The 25,430-nt window shown below is 39.5% G+C and overlaps 1 protein-coding gene across 7 annotated transcripts in view; it reads right to left on the reverse strand.

Moving 5' to 3' along the window:
• Window positions 1-25,430, reverse strand: part of PRDM5 (PR/SET domain 5) — a 197,411-nt gene that overhangs the window by 37,735 nt on the left and 134,246 nt on the right. For all 7 annotated transcript variants that reach the window (XM_058549984.1, XM_058549986.1, XM_058549982.1 and 4 more), the window contains one exon: window positions 13,887-13,972. In XM_058549984.1, coding sequence (XP_058405967.1) covers window positions 13,887-13,972 — 86 coding nt within the window. The remainder of the gene's footprint in view (window positions 1-13,886; window positions 13,973-25,430) is intronic.

Raw genomic sequence — 25,430 nt, forward strand, 5'->3', positions numbered from 1 at the left:
GCAAATGCTAGGTTACACAAACTACAAGAACTGTCTTTCCTGCTGCTCTTTCAGAACCTGTAACATGCTTATAGACATGATGGAACTCCAAGAGGAAGACAGAACATGTGATTTTCCCAGAAATGCTACAACTCCTCCTCTCCCTTGGCTTTGGTGCCACCTCTTTTCTCCTGGTTCTCCTTCAGCCTCTTTGGCTGCTCCTTCTTGGTTTCCTTTCGGAGCATCTTCTGCTGCTCAGCCATTTTCTTTTCATTCCATGGAGACTTCACGAGTGAGCTTTCCGCTCTCGCAGACTAAACTCGCATCTACGTCTCTCCTGACACCTTTCCTTGCCTGTGTCCGTCTCCTATAGGGAGGCAGGTGCCCCTCCTCTGTGGGTTTACAGCTAGCTTCCTTGGGATCCTCCTCTCATGGTCCTTGCCATGCTCTAACTGATCAGCTCCTCCCCCAGAATCCTTAAGGGCCAGAACTTTTTCTTAACCCTTCTTTGAATACACAGCACATAACACAGAAGCTGACCCAATAAAATTATCTGGCCAACTGAGCTAAGTAGCTCTTCTAAATCTTAAAGAGTCACAGTTAGAAACACATCACATTAGTCAAAAAAAGCTTCTTTAGTCAGGAGTTTTCTATATAGGAAACAACTGTTTGAAGTCACTGTTTAGCAAAGTTAAATAAAAACTGTCACAGAGTTCCCTAAGATAAATTCTTTTGTTTTTAAATTTTAAGACATTATGTGAGATAATCAAGAAAGGCCAGATGTCACCATAAGTATCTGCAACTCACAACACAGAGATCTGATTTTATTCCTATTGCTCAGGATAACAGCAACATAAATCAGTTAACCAAATATTCCATAAATAATCCTTTCAAATGAAATTTTGACTGAATTTTACATTGCTCCTAAGCGTGAATGATAATGAGCTCAAAGCTTCACCAAGACTTCAGTTAAAACATCATGTTGATCCTAGCTGTGGTAACAGTCCCTGAGGGTTATGTGAAGATGAAAATAAAAAAAGGCACTTATATGATATTTGTCTTGTGTTACTGTACCCTATTGAAGCAGGAAAGAGTGGAAATGTTGAGAAGAGCTCTCCTGTCAGGCCTAGAAGGTGGGTGGGAGATAGAGCCTTCTGATTTTAGGCACAGATATTTTATTCCTTGCTCTAAATCAGTGAAAAAAAGAAGGCAGACCAAATGCAGACTAAGAAAAGGCCACTGGAAAAGGCTTTACTGTTTCTCCAGGGACGGTTTGCCTGGGAGTATTTTCCTGAAACACTCTCTTTTCCCTGCCCCAAACTACTTGGGCAGAATAATCAAAAGTTATCAGCAGGCTGAGGAGAGTCCAAGGGATCACTGAGCGCTGAGGATAACCAGAGAACAAAAAGATCTCTAAGATTTGAGAACAAAAAGATCTCTAAGATTTAAGAGCAAAGTCACTGGATGATCAGAGTGGGGCTGGAACTGGCCAGTAGTCGAGCTTAGCAAGACCTGAAAAAGCCAAAACTCTGAGGCCACTGACCTTCAAGGGCTTCTCAATAGCCCTGAGAGTTAAATCCAAACACTTTGATCCAGCATCCAAAGAGCCTTCATTGTCTGTCCTCTGTTCACCCTGAAAGCCTCTTTTTTACTATATCCTGTATGTACGCCACGATCCATCACATGAATACCTGAAACTCCCAGGCACCTTGCACTATATATATTCAACCATGTATCCCTGGTACCTAGTACAGCCCCAGCACACAGTAGGCTTAATAAATACTTGCAGAAGAAATGAATTATCCTGTATCCTGGGATCTAAGAGGGACAACCTTTAGACCTATGGTCACAACCTCAAAGCCTTGGCATAGTGATATACTGTGAATAGCTGTAACGTGATTTCTCACTAATAATAAAGTACAACAGTTTGTAAATGATCTCTTCCTTTTCTACAAATGAGATGGGTTTTAATGTTAGCCCCTAACGACGTCCTTCTCCTTCATTTCCACCCCAAGTGCTATCTTCCGTGGGCAATAAGCAGCAGCAGTCAAGGCTGGACGTTGCAGGGTCCACGCTGCGGCCTGAGGTGCAGAGCCCACCGGAGCTTTATCTGTCAGGTGAGTCACGGCAGACAACAGGGTGGGAACGGCTCCATCAGAGGACCAGAGACCGCTAGCTTCCCCCTTGGCAAACAGACCTCTGAGAACAAAATCTTTAGAGCCAGATGACAAGAACGACCCAAGATGTCAACGAGGGAAAAGTGGGCCAGTGTACACGCAACATCAAGCACGGAGTACCAGGCGTACAGTCGCCTATGCCTGCCCTAACAGAGAGAAGTGCCTCCCGCTCACTGTGACGTGGAGAAATGCAGAGCAGCAGGAGTGACAGAAGCAGACAGCTAGCACAATGAAGAAGAACCACTGGAGACGGGCGAGGGCCATGCCAAAGGCACCAGCACCTCAGGACTAGGCTTGGTGCCCAGTGATACACTTGAGACCCAGTACTTTCCTGCTCCATCACTTTGCACACTTGTTATTATTTATTCCTTAAAATATGTCCAGTGTTCATCTTTCCTGATGGACACAGGCAGGGCCTGGGACACTACAGTTTCCAGCCTGTGGTGGGGACATCACCAATATCTGCTGAACGCATGCACTCTTGTCTTCTCACACCTTCTGAGTGTGGGAAGGAATTGCTGGTGAAGCAAGAATTACACTTGTTATGATCAACAGACTCCAAGCTCCACTGAGGGTAGGGACAATGGTTGATTCGTTTATTGCTATATTCTCAGTTTGTAGTACTCTGTAGTCATTTAATAAATGTTTGCTGAATAAATGAATGAATGAATTCATACGTCTTACTTAGCTATATATTTGCTGAGTCAATTTGGTAAATTTAATATAGTTCACTTCTGATAGAATTTCACTTCATTCATTCAAAAAATTTGATAACCCACTAGGTGCCAGGCACACAGATGCTGGGGGAAAAGAGGTATAAGATTCCTGTCCACATGGAGGTCAAATCTAAAAAAGGAGAAACATATCAACAAACTATAACACTAAGTTTACTAAATTGACAGAGTATTTAAACATTTAAACCCATGATTGAGTTTGCCAGACCACTAGCTCCAAAAACAAGAATTACACACAAAAAGCCCCCAAACAGGTATCATTCCTGATTTTAATACTGATAGATAACTCAGTTTTAGACTCTTTGGCTGTTATTTAACTTTCTAAAAAGTATTGAAGAGAAAATGTTATGATGGTGATGAGCCTTTTCACTTCAGCCACCCCACTATCACACCAATTATAAGGCCTACCATTTAAAAAGAAAGCTCTTGGGGCCGGCCCGGTGGCGTAGGCAGTTAAGTGTGTGCACTCCGCTGCGGTGGCCCGGGGTTTGCCGGTTCGGATCCAGGGCGCGCACTGATGCACCGCTTGGCAAGCCATGCTGTGGTGGTGTCCCATATAAAGTAGAGGAAGACAGGCACGGATGTTAGCCCAGGGCCAGTCTTCCTCAGCAAAAAAAGAGGAGGATTGGCAGATGTTAGCACAGGCCTGATCTTCCTCACAAAAAATAAATAAATAAATAAAAAGAAAGCTCTTAATTGAGCTCATTTATACAAATTGCAGTGTTACATAAGCAAATCTGCCATCAGACTTTGGATCTACGAATTAAATAGTATATAAATACCATGAGAGCCTTAATGTTCACACGTTTCTGTCTCTTGAATCTTTTTCAGAAGAGCATATGCCTTTCTAAACAATTGTTAGTATTATTTTTTAAACTGAATCTTAAGAATTACATTTTTCCAATTACAAAATACAGCTCCCACTGCTGCACGAAGGTATTGTGATCCTGCAGCTAACTTCTGTTTAGGAACATTATGTAAGTGCTCCCTTGAACACTTTGTCCAGAAAGGTTACCACTTCAAAATATAGAAGCATATCACACAATGAAAATTGTACTTACTGAGTATTGCGCAATATTTGGCACTTGTTCCAGTTACTCCTGCTGCATAATAAGCCACCCCAAAACTTAGTGACCTAAGATAAGTTATTATTTCTCATGGTTTCGTGGACTGAATGGGTATTTTTTGTGGGGGGTGGGGGGACTGACTGGGTTTGTGACTGACTATTACAGAGGCAACAATTCTCTCTTAGAGTCTCTCTTGTAGTCAGCCTGTTGGCTGCATTTGAAGTCATCTGAAGGCTCAACTGCCTTGGTGTCCAAAATGGCTAACTCCCCTGGCTGGCTGTTGTGTGGAGCACCTATCTGTGGCCTCTCCACATGACTTGGGGTCCTCACAGCACGGGCACTGGTTCCAAGAGATACAGGCAAAAGCTTCAAAGTTTCTTATGACCTAGCCTCTGAGGTTCTAAACTATCACCTCTGCTGCATTCTATTGGTCAAGCAAGTCACTGTGGCCAGCCTAGACTCAAATGAACGGAAGTCAGACTCTACCTGTTGATGTAGAGAGCAGTATGTGCATATAGGGAGGGAAGAAACTGATGGCAACCATCACAGAGACGACCTTACCACTCCACTATTCTAACTAATGCACATTCTAAAAATCTCCATTTTTAGATGCATAGTACTAGCTTTTTTTTCCTGCCAAAAGTCAAGTTAGGCATAAAAATATTGAATGAAAATCTAAGTGCCATTAAAAACCTCTGCAGAAAAATCATATTGATGCCTGGGTCCAGTTCAATCCCTCACATCAATGTAACTTTACTCTTCTAACCCTAAATATAGTGAAACAGAAACAGAATTTAACTCCACAAAAGACTTTTGTCTATTTTCCTATAGGATAATTTACCTCTTGACAATAAATTTGTCAAGAGTATGAAATCCAATTTATTTTAAGTTGTCACTTCTTTCTCTCAAAGCCTATGGAAATTTAGGGACCACTCATCACGTTTAGAATGCCTGGACCCAGAAGTCCTAATTTTAGGAACATTATTTGATGTGCCAAAAAAGTATTCCTAACCAGGGAACTGAAAACTTCTTAACTGGTGATTTTAAGAGAGCTAACTAGCTCACGAGCACAGTTGCACAGAGAATAAGAAGAGGGAGCACTCTGCCAAGTGGGTTGATGACCATCAAAAAGAATTTTCACAAAGAAGAAAAAGGGAAAAGAAAAGGAGAAAATGATGCTGTCATTCCCTAAACAGGAAGTTATTTTTCGAATGGTCTGATTTCCCCTTTTACAAAGGAAAGGCAGCTTATTATGATGGAATAAGAATGTTCAGTTTCATGCAGGTGTATTTCCTGAGCCAAATAAAATACAATAGTATCTTAAAGCCATTTATCTTAAATGATTCATTTGCAAGGCACATAAAATTCCCCAAGAAACTTGTACGTTCTAGAAACAATAAAAGATTTATTAATTTCAAAACCAAATTAAAGATGTTTTCAAGTAGTGGCAATGAGCCATACCCTCTTGCCCCCACAGCACAAAAGCTGATGAAGTTTAGAAAAATAAGAAATGAAAACAAATTTCAAAGTTTTCTCTAAAATCCTAATAAGCTTTTTAAAACAGTTATTAAATTTGTTTTTAATATCATCCTCCTATCTAGATATAAAAACAAAAATAGCTGAGCATGCTCCTCAAGCATGTAATCTATACAACTGTGAATCCAAGACCCACTTCTTCCTCCCCCTCAACCCCTCTCTCTCTAAATCTACTAGCTACTCTGCCTGTCTCTAGTGGAGTATCACCATCACCCAAACTGCCCCTTCTAGGTATCCCAAGTTCATCTGGGATGATGAGGTAGATAGAGGTCTATTCTTCCTCACCTACATGCACTATGTATGTCCAGACCCCATCAGTACTATTTCAAAGATGTCCCTCATATCTGGGCCCTACTTTCAAATCCCATGACCAACTGCTGTGGGCTCCCTGTCTAGCTCACCTGGCTCCAGCATGCCTCCTGACTGGTTCTCCCTGCCTTCAGTCCTACCTCCTTCAATTCACCCTCGCGGATGACTTCAGAGCAACCTTTCTAAAACAGAGCTGATTGGAGGCCGGCTCTGTGGCTTAGCAGTTAAGTGCGCACGCTCCGCTACTGGCGGCCCAGGGTTCGGATCCCGGACGTGCACCGATGCACTGCTTGTCCGGCCATGCTGAGGCAGCGTCCCACATACAGCAACTAGCAGGATGTGCAACTATGACATACAACTATCTACTGGGGCTTTAGGGAGAAAAAGGGGAAAAAAAGGAGGAGGATTGGCAATAGATGTTAGCTCAGGGCCAGTCTTCCTCAGCAAAAAGAGGAGGATTGGCATGGATGTTAGCTCAGGGCTGATCTTCCTCACAAAAAACAAAACAAAACATAAAAGAGAGCTGATCATGTCACTCCCCTACTCAAAATGAAACACAACACACAAAACAAAATGTGCTTCCAGGATTCATACCAACTCCTCAGTCCTAGCCTGTCTCAACTGCAGTCAGACTTCAGCATGCATCCTAGACAGTCACAGGGACCAGGCCCCCCTGACTAGATCGGGAGGTAGATTGGGAGGTACCTCTCTCACTTTGCCCTATGGTTATGTATGCCTACCATGCCCTCCTCCATATTCCTGAAAGCTTACCTCAAATACCACCCTCTCTCTTTAGCATTTCTTGGAATCAACTCACCCACCCCCTACCTGATTGAAGAGACTCACATCTGCATCTGTCTCCTAAGTTTAAATGCATGCCGCATAATGTGTTCATGAGGATTCCAAGCTGATTCTCACCCTTAAAAGACCCCTTTCCATTCTCGACCAAGGCTACAGAAACCCTATACAATGCTCCTGTAGCTGGGGAAATTCTTCTTGCCTCTTCTCTTAGCATCCGCTCCTCGCTCCTCCTCATCCAACATCTTCACCCATAATGAATTAGCTTTTTTCTTTTTCCTTCAACATCATGCTTACATTGCACCCACATGATTCACCAGCTGGCTGCTCTGGTCAGATTTTTTTGCATAGTTTACAAATTGTTCCATCAGTATACCACTTGAAAGCCTCCAGATAAATCCAGCAGTGCCTGATGCCTAGGAATTCGGAGACCTCCCACTCCAGTCTGGGCTTAGAGATCTGGGTCCCACTGCCTGGTGTCAGAAGAAAGTGCAAAGTGTATATGTTTGTTAAACCCATGAAAAACTGGAACTACCTAAGGATCAGGGACAGGAAGTTTCATGAGAGAAATTCAACAAAATACAAAACAACACAAAAGACTTGCTGTTACTTTTAACAATTGGCAATTAATCTCATTTTAAAGCCTGTAAGAACTAATCTGGCTATTCCTACAAACAAGGCTGGAGAGACAGCTGTGATCTTAAAACTGACACTTGTGTAAGCTAATTTGATTTTTTAAGTGGTGTTCAAAAGGCAGAGTTTCTGAAATAACTTTCTAATTGGTCCAGGTGTTTTCCATGTTGAAAATCAAGTCATTAAACAAGACATGAAGCTTTCTGTGGTAAATGGTCACAAACAACAATTTCTTTTGAACCTAATGTTTACAAAATGGATGTTTATGAGCATGTGCCCCAGCTCACCGAGAGTTGAGTGTTTGGCTCAATGTGTCTAAGACAATAAAAACCTAAGGTCTGTAATCTCCAGATGATCTATAGTTCCTAAGCATAATGTACTAAAATGGACTTGAGACATCACACATAGAGGGTTAAGCAACTGACATTTATCTCCCTCAGATAGAGTTGTGTGAGGGACACACAAGAAGGCTTTTAGACAAAAGACAACCGAGATAAGGAGGGGAGGGTCTGGCAGTACACCAGGAGCATCTCCAAGCCTAAAAGCCCTAGGAAAATCCTTATTTCCTTTTAAGGTTGTTTTAAAAAGTCTTGGTTTGAAGCCAAAGTAAGAAAATTGTCCCCCAAAAGGCCCTGTTCCCTCCAAAGAGCTGTTTCCTCCATCACCCAAGCAAAGGAAAAAGCCCATAAGTGGGAAGAAGAGACGGTAGATGAGGAGAGAACCTAGACACAGATGAGATATGGCTCATAATACAATGCCCTGAGGGGAGCTTGCCAAACCCTGCCCAAGGCAGACTAAGCTCTCCACACCCTGGGAACTCCACACCCTGGGAAAGAGTCCCTTTGTAGAAACCTAACAAAATGGCCTGGACCACATGGGGCCTGTAAACAGGGGTGCTTCTCTGACTGAACAGAGCTGCTAACTGGACATGGAGTATAAGAATTTCTGTTTTTATCAGCTCCCAAACAGAAAATTAATCTACAGCCATTAAGCAGAAGTTATTCTAAGAAACCAAGACAGCTAAGAATAACTTACTGCTCTTAGGATGTGGAAAGTCACAAAGAACACCACCCCACCCTAGCAACGAGAAAAAGCTGGATAATCTACATCATTGTTTTGAACCTAAAGTCATGAGACATTTTATGAACTAAGATCACCAGACAAGCAGGTGAACTGAATGTCACAAAGATGGAGCACAAGAGCTATTTCACCTTTGTCAGAGAACAGAGGAAGAGGCAGGTGCCGCCAAAGTGGGTAGGAAGAAAACAAAGCTTTCAAGAATTCTCAAAGGTCCATTGTGGGCTATAGGAACAACTGAGATTAGAATTATGGGGACCCAAATATACTGGAAGTCCACACCATCCACGACTTCTTTTCTACTGGCTCTACCAGATGCTCATGAGAAAGATGAGGGGCAGACCTGAGGGAGCTCCCTCAGTGACACAGAGTGCAGGGCCTGACAGGGTGTGAAGACAGAACAGGAGTACCAGAAGAAACCCATCTGCATTCTGGTCCCCACATGAGTACAAGGTGGTGACTGGCCACCACCGGGGAATAAGCACAAAACTGCCGAGGCCACAGACCCTTCTGACACAGGAAACAAATGCCTTCTGCCTCTGAGTGAAGAGCAAGACACCTGCCATGTCCCAGATCTTACTTCCTGCCTGGAAGCGAAAGCCACCTGCTGCTGGGGGTGAGGCAGGAAACCCTCGGGCGCTCTGGTCCCAGGCAAAGGCCTTTGCCTCTGGGGAGGGACAGAACCTTGCCCACACCCCCCACCCTGCACTGACATGCAGGAGAGGGGCTCAAACCCAAGATCCACAAAGATCCACAGAAGAGGTCTGCTGCTGCCCGAAGAGGAGCGGGAAACTCACTAATGCCCAAACACTCCACGGATACAAGGCCGAGTTCAGCTGCCCTCTAGACCTGTGCCGTACAATTGAACTTTCTGTGATGAAGGAAACGTTCTATATCTGTGCTGTCTGAAACGGTAGACACAAGACACGTATCCTATTAAGCACTTGCAAAGTGGCTAGTGTGAATGAAAAAGTGCAATTTTATTTTTATATAATTTCAATTAATTACAACCAATTAACTGAAATGTGTGGCTAGTGGCTAGGACACTGCATCCCTAGACCCTGAACTGAGGCAGAGGCAAAAGTTGCCCGCCACTGGGGCAGGGGTAGGAATGCTGAGAAAGCCCCATTCTGGAGGCTCAGGTGCCTAGAACCTGACTCATTCTAACGCTAGAGCAGGAGAATCAAGAAAGCCCTCTGTCCCATTCAAGTCTTGTGCTGAGTAACAAGCAGTGGATGACTACAACAGATAGAGGGGCAAAGGCAGAGAGAGAGAGAAACCTCTTCTGTGGTGAGGGCATGAAGGGTCTGCTAAAACCGGATAGAGCAGAATTACTGTGGAAAATCCCTGGCCCTCCAGACCTCCCACTGACAATAAGGAAACAGCAGCCCACCACTGGAGGAGCTTAAAGCCTATGGTAACCATAGCAACAACAAAACCCAACTCTAGCTCAACTACTAACTAGATTAGTTCAACTCCTTACATTCAAGGCCTGGCAGAAGAGGTGTACCAATTTCCAGGCACAAATAGTATCTATTTCAGTCTCTACTATCCTTTTACACACAATAAAAGGCATTGAATCAAAATTTTGTGTGACACTCAAAAAGCAAACCCTCCCCAGCCCATTATCAAGAGATAGAATAGATGACACAATGAGATCGAAAGATGGTCCAGATGGTGGAACTATCAGAGAATTTAAAATAACTATAATTAATATGTCAAAGAATCCAGTGAAAAGGTGGACAACATGCAGGAACAAATGGGCAGTTTCAACAGAGAGATGGAAACTATTCAAAAAAGCCAAATGGAAACACTAGAACTGAAAAACATGGTATCAAAGATGAACTCCTTCAATAGGCCAACCGGGCACGACAGAGGAAAAAGCAGTGAAATTGAAAATTTGTCAATAGAAATTAGAAACACAAAGATTCAAAGAGAAAAAATCCATGATTAAAAACCAAAAGCAAGCAAAACAAAATAAAAATGAACAAGAACTATCAAGAGCTACAGGACGATATCAAACCATCCAACATATGTAACTGGCATTCCATGAGAAGAAGAGAAAAAGAAAGAGACCAAAGAAATAGTTGGAAAAAAATAGCTGAGCATTTTCCAAAATTTAACTAATAATAACAAACCACAGATACAACAGGATGAATACAAAGAAAAGCACATTTAGCACAACATAGTCAATGTGCTAAAAACCAAATAGAAAGAAAACGTATTGGAGGAAATGAAGAAATTACCATCCCTGCCTCTCCATGAAAGACCAATGACTGTTTAGCCTTTTAGCAAAATTAGGATTTCAGCAAAAGCATTTCTCACACTTGGGGCCCTTGCTGGGCCCTATAAACAATACCCAGAGGGACTCTGTGTTCCTTCTCAGAGGCATCCACGCAGTAACTGCAGAATGCAAACCATGGGGTGAAGGCATAGCACGGCATTTAGTGTAGACCCACCAAAACTTCTTAAAGATGTAACTTGCTAAATCATATCGTTTTTGTTACTGTTGTTGTAATGGAATTAAAATTTGCTTTTGAAATAAGATTTAAAAAGTCCGGAATTAGAGCTATCTAAATACCAAACATAAATACAAAATTGAAACTGAGATGTATTATGGTCCAAATACAAGGGTATCTTTTTTCGTGTGTGTGAGGAGATCAGCCTGGAGCTAACATCTGCCAATCCTCCTCTTTTTGCTGAGGAAGAGTGGCCCTGGGCTAACATCCGTGCCCATCCTCCTCCACTTTATATGGGACGCCGCCACAGCATGGCTTGCCAAGCGGTGCGCCGTTGTGCACCCGGCATCAGAACCGGCAAACCCCAGGTTGCCACAGTGGAGCGTGAGCACTTAACCGCTTGCACCACCGGGCCGGCTCCAAGGATGTCCTTTTTGAATTAAAATTTATAACCCCAAATAATACCAAATGTATTAATACCAAACGTACACAAAACCCAAATGAGAAAATAGGAACTTGCAGAGATTGTTCCTCTAGAACTTTTTTCAAAAAGTCTCTTGTGGTTCTTGATATTAACTTGACTGCATTAGCTGATAATTAGCTTGTGAAAACTGTCACTAATATGCAAAGAACATCTCTATTTATCTAATGCTTGGAAAACAGGATTTCACAACTAAAGCCATCTGTGATAAAATATAAATATTGCATGAAAAAGAAAAATTAAAGAAGAGTTTGAGGCAAAACCCGAAAGGCTTGTATCTATTCCTCTGTTCCTATGCTAGTGCTCTCTACGAACCGTGTGGGATTCTGTCTAAATCCTGGGTGCTTCTAGTCGAGCCCTCTCTGGCATTCCCTGAGCCAAGGCTGGGGTTTGTTTTCTTCTCTGTGCAGTTACAACTGCTTGAGGGCTGCTAACAAGGTACCACCTGCACCTGGTGCAAGTTTGGAGATCCCTGAGTAAGGCTCAAATATTCACAAGAACATGAGACTTTTAAAGTTGGCGTCATTGCTGCAGTTTGTTTAGTTTGAAAATACACAGGAAAGTATATCAGAATCAGCAGGATGAGAAAATATTTAATTGAATAAAAGGCAAATGTGTGTAGTAGGTGAGGGCGTGGTCTCTGCAGCCAACGCCCAGGTCTCTGCCTGGATTCCAGTCTCAACTCTGCTACTCACTTGCTTGTACCTCAGTTTATTATTTTTTAAAAAGGGATCATAATAATACCTACCTCATAGAGTCTTAAATGAATTGTTAAATTCATTAATGAATTGGTGTGAGGCTTCTTAAATGAATTAATAAATGTGAAGGCCTAGAACAGTACCTGGCATGTAATTAGTGGTCTTTGTACTTATTTTAACTATTTGTATTAGTCTCATTAATAAACTTGATATTAAAACAAAGTAAAAAACAAATCAGCTGAATTGGAAATATCACCCTTTCTTGAGAAAACCCAAAAGGTATTTTTTCCTGCAGTGATGGAAACAGTCTCCTCTGTGGTAGGATCATGACTATCATCGGTAATCATGTGAAACAATATGATATGCACCCAGAATGCCCATATTTTGGTTAACATCACTAGTTTCAATGAGAAGAACCATGGTTCCTCTGCCTGTATGTTGGCATCTTTAAAACACATTATTGACACCTCTGTGACAACTGTATACATATAAAATAACCTTCTAACTACACTAAAACTAACTTACACCTCCTTAATAATGCTCACTGCGAAATAAATATTTTGAATACGCATATTTAAGTCATTATGAGCAATAATATTTGTCTAATCCTTTACTGTTTATAAAGTAATTTTATATCTAGTAAATACAGTCATGTGCCAAATAACGATGTTTCTGTCAACAATGGACCACTTATGCGATGGTGGCCCTGTAAGATTAGTAGCAAATAGCCTAGGTGTGTAGTTGGCTATACCATCTGGGTTTATGTAAGCACACTCTATGACGTCTGCACAGTGAAGAAATAGCCTAACAACACACTTCTCAGAACGTGTCCCCATAGTTAAGCAACATATATACTCCAATTCCTAATATTCATATAACATTAATATATTATAAACCAAAACGAGAAACCTGCTATAAATTTGCTTTAATGAGTAGAGAAGCTGCCTCCCTGTTCCACCACAAAGATAACAGTATTTTCTTAACAGGACCTCAGAGTGTATCTTTCATGGCCTACAGAACTGAAGTGGAAGGCCAGAATATTATTATGCTGGAAAGGATATTATTATTATGTGTTTTCCTAAAGTTTTTATTTTATAGCTAAGGTAAAAAAGGAAATCCGGGAGAGGCCTAAATCAGAATTTTCCTTAAGGGGATTAGGCACATCTCTTAAAATTTGAAAAAATATGTCCTTTATATACAGACCATAAGCACTTTTAAGCAGCCAAATTGAAAAGATAATGCAGTGAAAAGACAGAGAGAACAAAATCAAGAAGAGCTATTTAAAACAACATGATATTTCCAAATGGAAAGTTCATATAAAGTGTCTAATTGTGCCCTAAACTAGAAATGTATCTGGATGGAGTGTGAGCTGCTCACATTTTCTGGCAGATGCTTGAGTCTGGAAAAGTCACTTAAAACAGAATGACAATAGTCCAGTGAGAGGTGTTGACAGCAGAGGAACAAAGGGCACTCTCAGCAAAAGAATGTAACCAGCGCCAGGCATGCCCAGTAAAGCAATGAGATGTCCTCCCTTGTTTTCCACCTCTCCTAATAATTTCCACTATTTTCAATGTCTTTCTTGCAAATATACTTGCTCATATATATTAATTAACAGTCACATGCTGACAGACTCGCCTCTATTCAAGAATGTTCCCATTACTGGACAATACTCTGCAAGACAACATCTTATTTTTAGTATTAAAATGTTACAATCTATTTACTTGGTAGTTTGTCATTTATAACACTTACAGACTGACTCAAAATTCAAAGAATGGGGATCCTTTTGGGGTTTGGATGTTTTTTTCTTTCATTGTTTTATCTTTAAAAAAAAAATATCCCCAACATCACCTTTATTTTCTCATGTCAAGTCAAATATCTTTTTTAAAAAATAAGCATGGTTTTTATAATCAATATTAATGAGACAGAATATAATCTTACCCTGGTGTGAGTACGAATGTGCATCTTCAGTCCATCATTTTTACTGAATCCTTTTTCACAGTAAGGGCATTGATAGGGACGCTCACCTACAAATAAAGAAAGCCACCAAGTCAGCAAAACGGAAAGCAGCAAGCAAGCACTGTGCCATCGCTCCCCCCCGACTCAGATCTGGTCACCATGTATGCTCCGGGCACCGCCAAGGAGAGGCTCCAGGAACAGCCAGGTGACACACCAGGGGCAGCTGAGGGCAGTGGACTGCCACCGCGCCCTCCTGAGGAGAGGGACTGAGCCCAGAGCACTTCCAGCACGCAGACACAAACAACATCGGCCAGCAGCAGGCTTCCTGCATACTCTTTTTAACTCTTGAGTCCCAATTACATCTCCTAATTTTAAGAATTTGTTAATAGGATTTTATATTAATCAATGTGTTCTGTCACTGTATTACGGAGGTCTTTATTTAACTGGCTGATTAATTCTTTGTTTTAAAAAAAGATTTCATATTCTCTCTCAGGGTGACGAGTTTCAAAAGAATTTAATAAAATTGGTGAATGTTAAACAGAACCATTGGTAGTTAAACTAAATAATAATTGATCCATACTTTCTGATATAACAAGTACCTCTCATCTAGAGGTTATTTAGAAAACAGCCAAATCATTTTTTAAAAACAAGTAATCATACATATATCCATCACGTTTAAAAGAATTCTACTGTGGGGCTGGCCCCGTGGCTTAGTGGTTAAGTGCGCGCGCTCCACTACTGGCGGCCCAGGTTCGGATCCCGGGCGCGCACCGACGCACGGCTTCTCCAGCCATGCTGAGGCCGCGTCCCACATACAGCAACTGGAAGGATGTGCAACCATGACATACAACTATCTACTGGGGCTTTGGGGAAAAAAAAAAGGAGGAGGATTGGCAATAGATGTTAGCTCGGAGCCGGTCTTCCTCAGCAAAAAGAGGAGGATTAGCACGGATGTTAGCTCAGGGCTGATCTTCCTCACAAAAAAAAAAAAAAAAGAAGAAGAAGAAGAAGAAGAAGAATTCTACTGTGAAATGACAAAAATGTGACAAAATTTGCTCTCCAGGAGGAATCTCCTGGAGAAGCTGCCATCTGGTCAAAGTTTAATTATAGAATGGACAGTAACTCAAAACCACTAATTCATTTATTCTTTCATTTAACACTGTACTTACATGGCAGGAGGCTAGACCCTGACTGCAATCAAAGATCAACTCAATAAAATATCTGCCTTCAGCAAATGTAAACCTTCTCTCCGTCTTTCCTTCCCCTCAGAGACGGGCCTTTCGATGAGTAGTGTGTGCTCGTCCTCTCCTCTCACGTCCCCTTTGATTCTCACTCCTGTTGAGTCAGGTGCCACTCACACTAGTCCAGTGAACTCCCTTCTCAGGGCAACAGCCAGCTCCTTGGTGCTCAATCCAACGGTCACTTTTCCTCATGGCGTTCCCTGCCCTCTCCCCAGACCCTGACACTGCTTCATGAAATGGATGGCTACATTCCTGGGTTTTGAGGCCCTCATGGCACAGGGGGCCTTGCCCTGGTCTATGAACTTTGTGTTTTCACCAGTAACACAGTGGGGAAGCAACCGTAGCAGAGTCCCCAGCACAGTGGCCTTTTCCCAGCCTCTCCTCCTTGAGGAGGGGCACCCGGGACTCTCCCTTTGAACTGGGCACTGTAAAATGATGACAATCACCAAAATGGAAAAAAAACCCTAAAAATAACAATGGCACACAAACAGGACAGGACTATTTAATGAACTTTCCAGACTTACCAACTTCTTCTGTGAGACAAAATCAACCTTTGCACTAAGTCGACCTGGAATTCCTGACCTGATTATAGTTGTGACCCTAGGAAGGTGTGGCTTTTCATAGAAGAATAAAAGCTCAGAGTCCAATTTATTTGAACGGCCATGAAAAGATAATCTTATTTTAATCCTAAATTGATAGTACGTGTTTATCTTAATTCCGGATCTCTCTGTTGAGCCCCATATCCATTTGTCCACCAGGTATTGTCATTTGGATACCTCACAAACAACTCAAATTCAGCAGGCACTATCCTGAATTCATGATCCTTACCCTCTGATCCTGCACGTCCTGTACATGCTGTCCTGACGTTATGCCACATTCATCCAGTTACCAAATAAGAAACCTGCAAGTCATCCAAGATATCCCCTTTTAACTCACTTCTCCCCACATCCAGTCTCTAAGTCACGATGATTTCACTTCTCTAATATTTCTATAATTCTCCTCCTTGATGATGATGACAAAAATGAAAATGAGATTAATAGCAGTAGTATTGACCAACTCAGCAGCGATAGAAGGAGTAGCAGCAGGAACTGTCATTTACTGATTTCATAACCATTTAACCTTTAACCACGCACACACACAGAAAGGACCGGAAGAAAACAGCAAAATGCTATTGCTGATGGTCCTAAGTCCTGCATCACAGAATTCCATATAATTTTTTATTTTCTTCTTCATAAAGTATGAAAACCAAAATAGTTTTTTAGATTTTTCAAAGTAAGTTTGTTTTACTTTACTGATAGATAATGAAGAATGCTAAAATGTTTCCTTCTTATTTATCTATGAACATTTGAATCAATCAACAAATCAAATCTAGGTTACGGATAAAGCATGATAAAAACAGTCAAGTGGTTTACGCTTACAAACAGTTACTTCCGAATTTTTCTAGCAAGCCTAAGATAATTTAATATTCACAGCTATTCTCTCTGTATCACACAGCTGTGTGTGTGGTCTTGCTCTCCAAATACCTAGAGAATAGCCAGCAAACAAAAATGAAAGACTTGCAGTCAGCAGGCAAATTATGTTAATTAAGCCTAATATAAGATACCAGGTTACCATTTTCTTTCATAATAGGTAAAACTAACTCAGCAGGGAAAGAGATATAGTTAAAGAATACTAACAAATTTTAGAGAGGCGTGCATAACAAATTCATTCCCTGTTTTACCTGGTGTCATAATACAGAAATTTCCTCTATAAACATGAAAAAGTTAACTTCTTTTAAAAGCACAACTTTTTCTCCTCTTTTGAATCTGATTGTCCTGGGTTTCAATACTGCTCATCCTCTTTGTAATTCTGGTGAAGTTACTCAGCCTCACTGAACATATAAAATTGGGATAAATTACACCATTCTCATAGGTACAGTGACTATATATTCTGGTTTGTCTAAGGCAGTCTCAGTTTATGCTAGTTGTCCTCGAATAATTATTAATAGTACTCCCTTTCACTTACACAAGTGTCCCAGTTAGGACAATAAAAATATATGGTCACCTATTATGGATTGAATTGTGGCCCCCCCCATTCACATGCTGAAGTCCTAACCCATAGTACCTCAGAATGTGACCTTATTTGGAAACACGGTCATTGAAAATGTTACTGGCATAGTGTGGGCCCCTAATCTAATATGACAGGTGTCCTTATAAGAAGATGGCCATGTGAAGACAGACACACAGGGAGAATGCCATGTGAAGACTGGAGATACGCTGCCACAAGGCAAAAAAATACCAGAAGCCAGGAGAGAGGCCTGGAGCAGCCCCTTCTCTAGCACCTTCAGAGGGAGCATGGCCCTGCTGACACCTTGATCTTGGACTTCTGGCCTCCAAATCTGTTAGACAACAATTTTTTTTATTGTTTAAGTGACTCAGTTTGTGGTACTTAGTTAGGGCAGCCCTAGCAAACTAATACAACCACTCTACTCACAATAGGCGGTGATTATTATCATCACTAATAGCTATCTCTCTGCTGCCCACGAGGACTGTGTAGACTGCTCAGAATAGAAACTGGTGCTTCTAGAGGATCGGTATTTCTCCCCCAGCCCCACTCCACCCCTGAGATGCAGTGATACTCAGCTGGTATAGCTGGAAAAGTTGAGTAAGTTCAACTCCACTCATTCATTCTACCATCCCAGAGTATAACTCCAGTTTTAAAGGATGTCACTGGGTAAATGGTTCTGATAAACAGAATGTATCTGAAAACTAGAATGTGTGGTTTGCAAATCAGCTTAGACTATGTTAATCTGCTATTCTCTCTACCCTTTTGGTTGGAGCCCATTTAGGGCAATCCTTAGCCTCTGGGGACAAAGCCATCTGCTATCCCACACAATCTGAAGCTGAAGGTTACCTGTACAAGTCAATATGTTAATAACTATTAAAGTCACTTGCCTAATTTGCATATTAAGCAAGCTGCTATACTTAGGTTTTTTTTTCATTATGCATATGATACTTTCCTTCATTATTTCAAGTTACTGTGATAAGTATGTTTCCAGGAAATATTTCTGTCTACACATAAAATTATCCTGGTATGAACAGGAACTAATCTTCAGTTTGAGTTAACTCTAAGAATACAGATCTTTCTTATTTGAATGTTGCCAGTGCATCAGTTCTGATATATAATATGATGCAAATCAAAATAACCACTATTTTTTAATTTCGCTGGTAGATTTAGACACTGTCTTCATTTTGCTTAGGCTAGTCACAGCGTTCAAATTCTGACTAACATAAAAATTAGCTACTTTGAAAATTAGCTAAAAAAATGGAGCTACAAATGAATCTAAATGGAAATAATAATAACAATAGCTGAAACATATAAAGCCTACTACTATTAGGCTCTGTTCTACTGTTCACATTGCTTAATGTATATCAGCAATTTTAATTCTTGCAGCAACATTTGATCTAGGTATTCGTATCCCTAGTTTACAAATGAGGAAAGTAAGGCACAGAAAAATAGAGTAATTGGCTCAAGATGACACAGCTATTAAATGGTGGAATCAGAATTTTAACCCTTAACTCATACCGTCACATAAATTTATAATATGGCTAGTATTTTGTGTAAATTAGGTTAGACTTTCTGAAGTTATTGACAAAAACTCTGCTTCTTGCAATAACAGTTAACATTAACCAGATCTTTCTGGCTGGTAGACTCAGGCATTCTTTTAGTTATCAAAGCTCACCAGGAAAAGGTAGGAGGCAGGTTAGGCATGTGTGTTATGTCTCAAAGCAGATCCCAAGCGAACGCAAATACTGACATAATATTAAACGGTCCCTTGAGAACTACATATAGGTAATCAACTTCAATATTCAGAAGGGAAATATGGTATTGACAAATATCACATACTGCACCATGAGATTTAGCTACCAATAGTCACATTTAATAAACATAGTAGCATAAATAATATTGAAGTGTATACACAGCAGCAAAATATTTTTCACTGAACTAAGGCAAACAGATGAGTTCTTTGCATCTGCTTCTTTCTTTAAATTATGTTCTGACACTGAATAACTTTAAAATCCACTTGTGTTTTCTTCAAACACATCAAGGAACAAACAAACATGATGGCAATTGTAAAAGGCGGATTTTAACTTGACTTTAAAACGTGCTACAAAGTGGATGCTCCACGAAGTGAGTTCATTCATTAAATAGATTTTTTTTTTGAGCACATACCATCTTCTAGTCACTGTCATGGGCTTTGGGAATGCAGCTGTGAATAGATTCACAAAAATCACTGTCTCTTCAATTTTACTAGTGTAATGAGAAAGACAAAAAAAAGTTAAAGAAAAGACACAAGATAATTTCAGATACTGATAAATTATATGAAGAAAATAAAGCAAGGAGATAGGTTTAAGCAAGTCCCACTCTGTGTGAGTGGGCAGGAGAAGGACTTAACTAAGGTTATCAGGAAAGGGAAAAACTGGATGAATGTAGTTCCTTGATGTCAATTTAACATTATTCAAGCGCATGTTTTTGTAATGCTTCATCTTTGAATTAGAAGCATTTTAGCTCACTGAGCTTGAAATAATTGCCTCCAATTCTCTCCAATTCTCACTGTAGGCACACCTGAGATGGAAGTGGGTTAAAAGTATTTGAAATATGGAAATATTCAGAAAAGAGCTCCAGAGAATTGGAGATGGCTTTCCAAAGGCAGTGTGTGGTAACAAAAGGGGACGTCTGGATGCCACCTGGAGCATCTTACCAGAGTCTAGCCTGGTCCCCAAACAAGCAACCTTGAGTCTTTGACAAAGAAAATGCATTATGACAACAACTATCCACTGGCAAGTATGGCTAAAAACAATAGGAAAAAATCAGATTCAAGTTTAATATATGCCACTAGGATTATAACTTATTGGCATTATCATTATTTTATGCAATATAATTTCAATTAAAGACATCAGAAGAACTCTAGCCCTCATCAAAAGATTTACACACTAATATTAAAACAGCATCTTAAAATTTGTGGAGGGAATTCAGGCTAGCATGCATCTTCATGATAAAAGGATCCTAAAGCCACTAATTTCCGTCTATTGCTACGTAACCACTTCAATATCCAACATCTTGACACAAATCATTTCTAAAGATCTATGTTTACATACCATGAAATTAATAAAGAAAAATCTTGCAAACTTTGATATTCTTAAATTAGGTATCTTGATATTCTTAAATTAGACCATGGATTTAATTTAAGAAATGCAGTTGACCACTCTGTCAGAGGGCTCAGAGGTCACATTTTATTTCATGCTACTAAACACATCCAATGCAAAGACTTAGTAATAATGACCCTGATGAACCTTGAAGATTAAAAAGTGTACAATAGGGGTCAGCCTGGTGGTATAGTGGTTAAGTTCATATGCTCCGCTTCAGTGGCCCAGGGTTTGCAGGTTCGGATCCTGGGCGCGGACCTATACACCACTCATCAAGCCATGCTGTGGTGGCATCCCACATACAAAATAGAGGAGGATTGGCACAGTTGTTAGCTCAAGGCCAATCTTCCTCACCAAAAAAATAAAATAAAATAAAAAAATAAAAAGTGTACAACAAAATGGCTAAAATGATACATTTTATATTTTAACATAAATAATATAAATTTAATATAAATTTTATTTTATATTTTACTACAATCAAAAAAAAGTGTACAACCAATGAGCCCTATGCTTTGAGAGATTTTTAAACAAGGAGAGTTTAATATATAATGTATATGTTTTAAGAGATTTTGATTAAAATAAAAATAGCTTATTATCAGAAAATATTTTAATAATTTTAACTTTTATTTTATACATATATCTTCAAAACTTGCATAGATTTCACAGAATTCTCATAATTCTCTGAAAAAATGAAAAGATGTGTGCACATAGAAAATGTAATTTAAGATGGAATAAAGGCGAACTCTTATTTTCAATGAATCCAAATTAAATAATGTTTAAATAATTAAATTAATTAATGTTTAAACATTTTGGAGCCATAATTTTACTTTTTACTTTGACTGCTCTAACAAAAATCGGTTTTGGAGATAGCAAGTCTCAAATGAAAAAGCAAACATCAAAAGTGCATGTTTCATGAAAAATTAAGATGGTTCCACGTGGTTGAACTTTAAAATATGTGTGTTGTACGGGAATTCTTTAGAAGAACTTTACATTTGTTTTCCATAAATATCATGGGGCTAGCTTATTTTGCTTTTGTGGACTAAGGAAATGGTTACAAAACATCAAAGTGACTCATCCTAAGTGAAAAATAAACCAAAAAATATAATTGTGCAAGCACCACCTAGTCACTTTTCCAATTCCAACATACCAATCCCCTCCACTTACGGAGCATCCAATAAATTAGAAGCACACCGCAGAGAGAAGTGAAATGCGACACTGACGAATGGAGTAGCTCAAGTTCATTCTTGGCACTTTTCTATGAAGTGAAATACTCTCTTTTTTCCTGCAGCAAAAAGAGCCCTGAAACCCCACTGACCTCACTGAACCCCACACTGTTCCTCTTGGAATGCTCCTATTAATCAAATCCTGCGGAATCTCACTTGATCTAAAGAAGTGAAACCCAAGGACAGCATCTCTGAAAGCAAGACAAGAAAAACCTGAACTTGACCTTTACTCCTGGAATATTTACAGAGATACTCGACTTTTAGAAGTCGAAAAAGTTTACTATTAAAGGAAGTGGGCAATAAAATGTAAAAATCAAAACGTGACTCAAGGAGAAGACCTTCTGAAAATACTTTGTGAATCAAAACAAATTGAGTCTTTTTTTTTTTTAATGCAAGGTTCTGTGGAGCTGCAAAAAAGTAAAAGATGCATCCTTTTCCTTGAAAATCTTACAGTTACGGTATCCCTCCCTCATTTTTGAGGAGATGCCAAATCAAACGTGGTGAGGTTCACCGGGAAGCAGAAAAATGGGAGAGCCACGTGCTCACTACTTTCTAGTCTGAAATAATAAAGAGCCAGACCCATTTACGGATTGAGGGCAAAACAAAAACTGAGTTTTACTGATGCAAACAAAATAGAACGTGAGATACAGAATAAAAAAGGACAAAAATTAATGAATAATTTTTAAAAAATGAGCTAGGAAGAGAAAGTAAAAGATTCTCTACTCAGGATGCCCCAGCTTCGGCCAAGCAGGTGTATAAATGACTCCCATTATGTCTGATTCGTCTGAAGAAAGCAAGATACCTATATGAGGTCCTTGATGTGAGTGCTGACGGAAGCAAAGGAGATTGTTTCACAAATGGAGAAACATCTGAACAATCCAGACACTGGCAAAGTTTTAAAGTTCTGACCAAGAAAGAAAAACTCCTACGTGAGTTTTCCGCACTGCTTGTTAAGGGACACTTTAAAGTGAGATAGGTAAGTAAGGTAAAGTAATTAATTATGTATTGATTGCATTTTGTTGTTAGGGAGTCAGACTTTGGTGGGAAAATCATTAATCCTGTTCCCCAGCAGTTTCTTGATTTTAGGAATTTCTACCAGAAGTTTTATTTAACCAAGTATTTACGAGCATAGTTTGTGAATGGTGGTTGTGGAGTGATGAAGGAGGTAAACCTCAGGTGCCTGCACACAGAGGGGTTTTCCTGTAAATAGTGCCAGCAAGGAAGAATCAAACATATATAACTCTGAGCAGCAAGAAACTCAGAAAATAATTCTCTTTACCCAAAAACTAGAGCAGCTATAAAACCTTCCCCAGCTCTGAAGCACAATTCAGAGCTGCAGAAAAACAACCCAGAGGGAAGTTGTTCTTTGGGGCAAATGGCAGCAATGGTAGAAGCAAGCACATATCAGAGAAATCAAACCTCCTTTAGTTTCCCTAAACTAAAAGAAAATGTCGGTGTTCCAAATTTAACAGAGGTAGCTATTAATAATATTATCTAATAATTCACCAACAGATAAAGCTGTTGAAAAACAGTTGATGGAAACTGTTGCCTAGGCCACTTCCATTTTTGAGGATCCCAGTATACCAAAAAAATGAAGAAATGATGAAAAGAAAGTTACATAAATGACAGTATATTTTAAAGACCCAGCTTATTAGTGTCTCTGTGACTATATTATTAATTCATTTGATGATTATTCATAACACTACATTCCAAGACAAATGTCACTCCCTCACTCTTCCCTCTGTGCCTCATATCCCAGCCTGTGACGAACATTAATATAAGAACTGTAATTCCTGCATTAAAAACTAGGGCCTTTGATATTTTTGAAAAAAGAAAAAAATAGATAATCACACTACCAATGAAAATCAAAATGAATGTTTCTCTCTCTTATGTTGCTAGATATGCTTATCACTATCTTAAAATCAACAGGGAGGAGCTGAGTACAACAAAAAAAAAAAAAAAAGAGGAAGAAACAGTTCATTCCACCGAAGTGGTCTGGTGATCTGAAGTTACTTGATGTGTCAAAATAACACTTAGAAAACAAAAATTATGCAGTTCAAGACTTTAATCTATGAATAAGACTTCTTAGGGAAAACCCAAAGCTCTTGAAGTGTGATACTGAGGAAATCATTTATTTCTACACAGATGCTACACTCAACTATTCTGCTCTTAGATCACCTGTAGGTAAAAGAATTATTTGATTTGGTTTAATTAGTAATTAACTACTCAGAAAATAAATATAGCAAATAAACTCCCTCTCAACATACAAAGGTTATCTAATTCTCATAAAAATGGGAAAAAAAGGATTTAAATTTTCATTTGTGTTTATAATTAGTTAATTGTCTATTTTTGTTTAGTAATAATAGGCATATATACTTATAACTATAGCTACTATTTTCATAACTTTGAACAAAAATTTTAAAAAGAATGAATAAATTCATTTACAAGAAATATTAGAGGAGAAAGAAAACCAGTGGATAAATTGAAGTATAATGAAGTTATAATACACCAATCTTTTATTTCTAAGCTGATCACAGGTATTTACCAAAAAAATTAAATATTTCCTAAGACAGTGATTTATTACTACACTCAAAGAACAGTGTGCAAGCAAGCCTAGAACAGAAGGGCCAACACAGCCGGTATCTATTAACACAGAAAGTTGGTTGGAACTGTAGGCAAGTAATTAACCTTCTGGCCCAGAGCTTTAAAACCCCAAAAGCAGTTCCTAGAATTTCTTTCATAATTTATGAACAACTGATGGAATTCATGTCACAGTCCGTGGATTCCCTTGTGGAATTAACCCCAGCTCTCACTGACCCTAAGAAGCTATAAACCAACAGGAGAATGTGCTCTACTATTTCAGCTGACCCACAGAGTGCCATCTCTGTCATTCTAGCATAGGAAACCAGATGATAAATTACAGAGCTGCCTGCCAGGCACAGACCTAAGCATTCACCTTCATTGACAATGACAGCAACACACAGTACATGCACCCTCACTCACCCCATACCAGCCCTATTTGACTGCAAACCCTCATCCATGTCCTATAGATGATCTATATTCTGCTACTAAAGGTTATAAAAAGATGATAATGATGACACTGGGAATAGAGGGTCAAACCATATATCAAGGGAGTATGAATACCTATGATTAAATACAGGTAGGAATAAGAAAAACAGAACACACAGCAATGTCAGCAGCATCACTCACATGATCGCATGCTTCCACTGTGCTAACACTGCAAAGTTCTTCACATACACCTTCATTTCTTCCTCAAAACAACACTAGGAAGTCGGGACTATTAGTACCCGTTTTTCAGGTGAGCAAACTAAGCTTTGAAGAGGTTAAGCAACTTACTAAAGCTCATGCAGGGAGGAAATAAATAAAATGGAGTTTGAAGCCTGAAATCTGACTCCAGGATCCATACTCTGGATATGAACCAGGTACTAAATAATAAGATATTAGAGATAGTTGACTTTGTGGTGGGAAAGTTTCTCCACATCCAGACTTAAGTTCTCAGGTAGACCATAAGTACCTAACTACAAACCCTCAAGCTTCCAAGTTGCAATTATTATCCTCAATTGGTTGATATATCAACACGATAACATCATCAAACATTATGGAAGGAATGTATGCAATTTTATGGTAAGTTCAAGAGTAACAGTAAGTGTTAGGAGGTATGTTAAAGAAGTAAAAATACCAGCAATGTGATATATTGGAAAAAGTTTATGCCTTAGTTTAGTTCTAGATGAGCCACATAGAAGTTGTGTAACTTGAGCAAATCACTGTATTTTACTGGGCATTAGTTCAGCTAAGAGGCTTGAACTAGAAAACTTCTTAAATTTCTTTCTATTCTGAAAGTCAAGAAAATTATAT

This window comes from Diceros bicornis, chromosome 11 (assembly GCF_020826845.1).
Source record: "Diceros bicornis minor isolate mBicDic1 chromosome 11, mDicBic1.mat.cur, whole genome shotgun sequence".
Taxonomy (NCBI): Eukaryota; Metazoa; Chordata; class Mammalia; order Perissodactyla; family Rhinocerotidae; genus Diceros; species Diceros bicornis.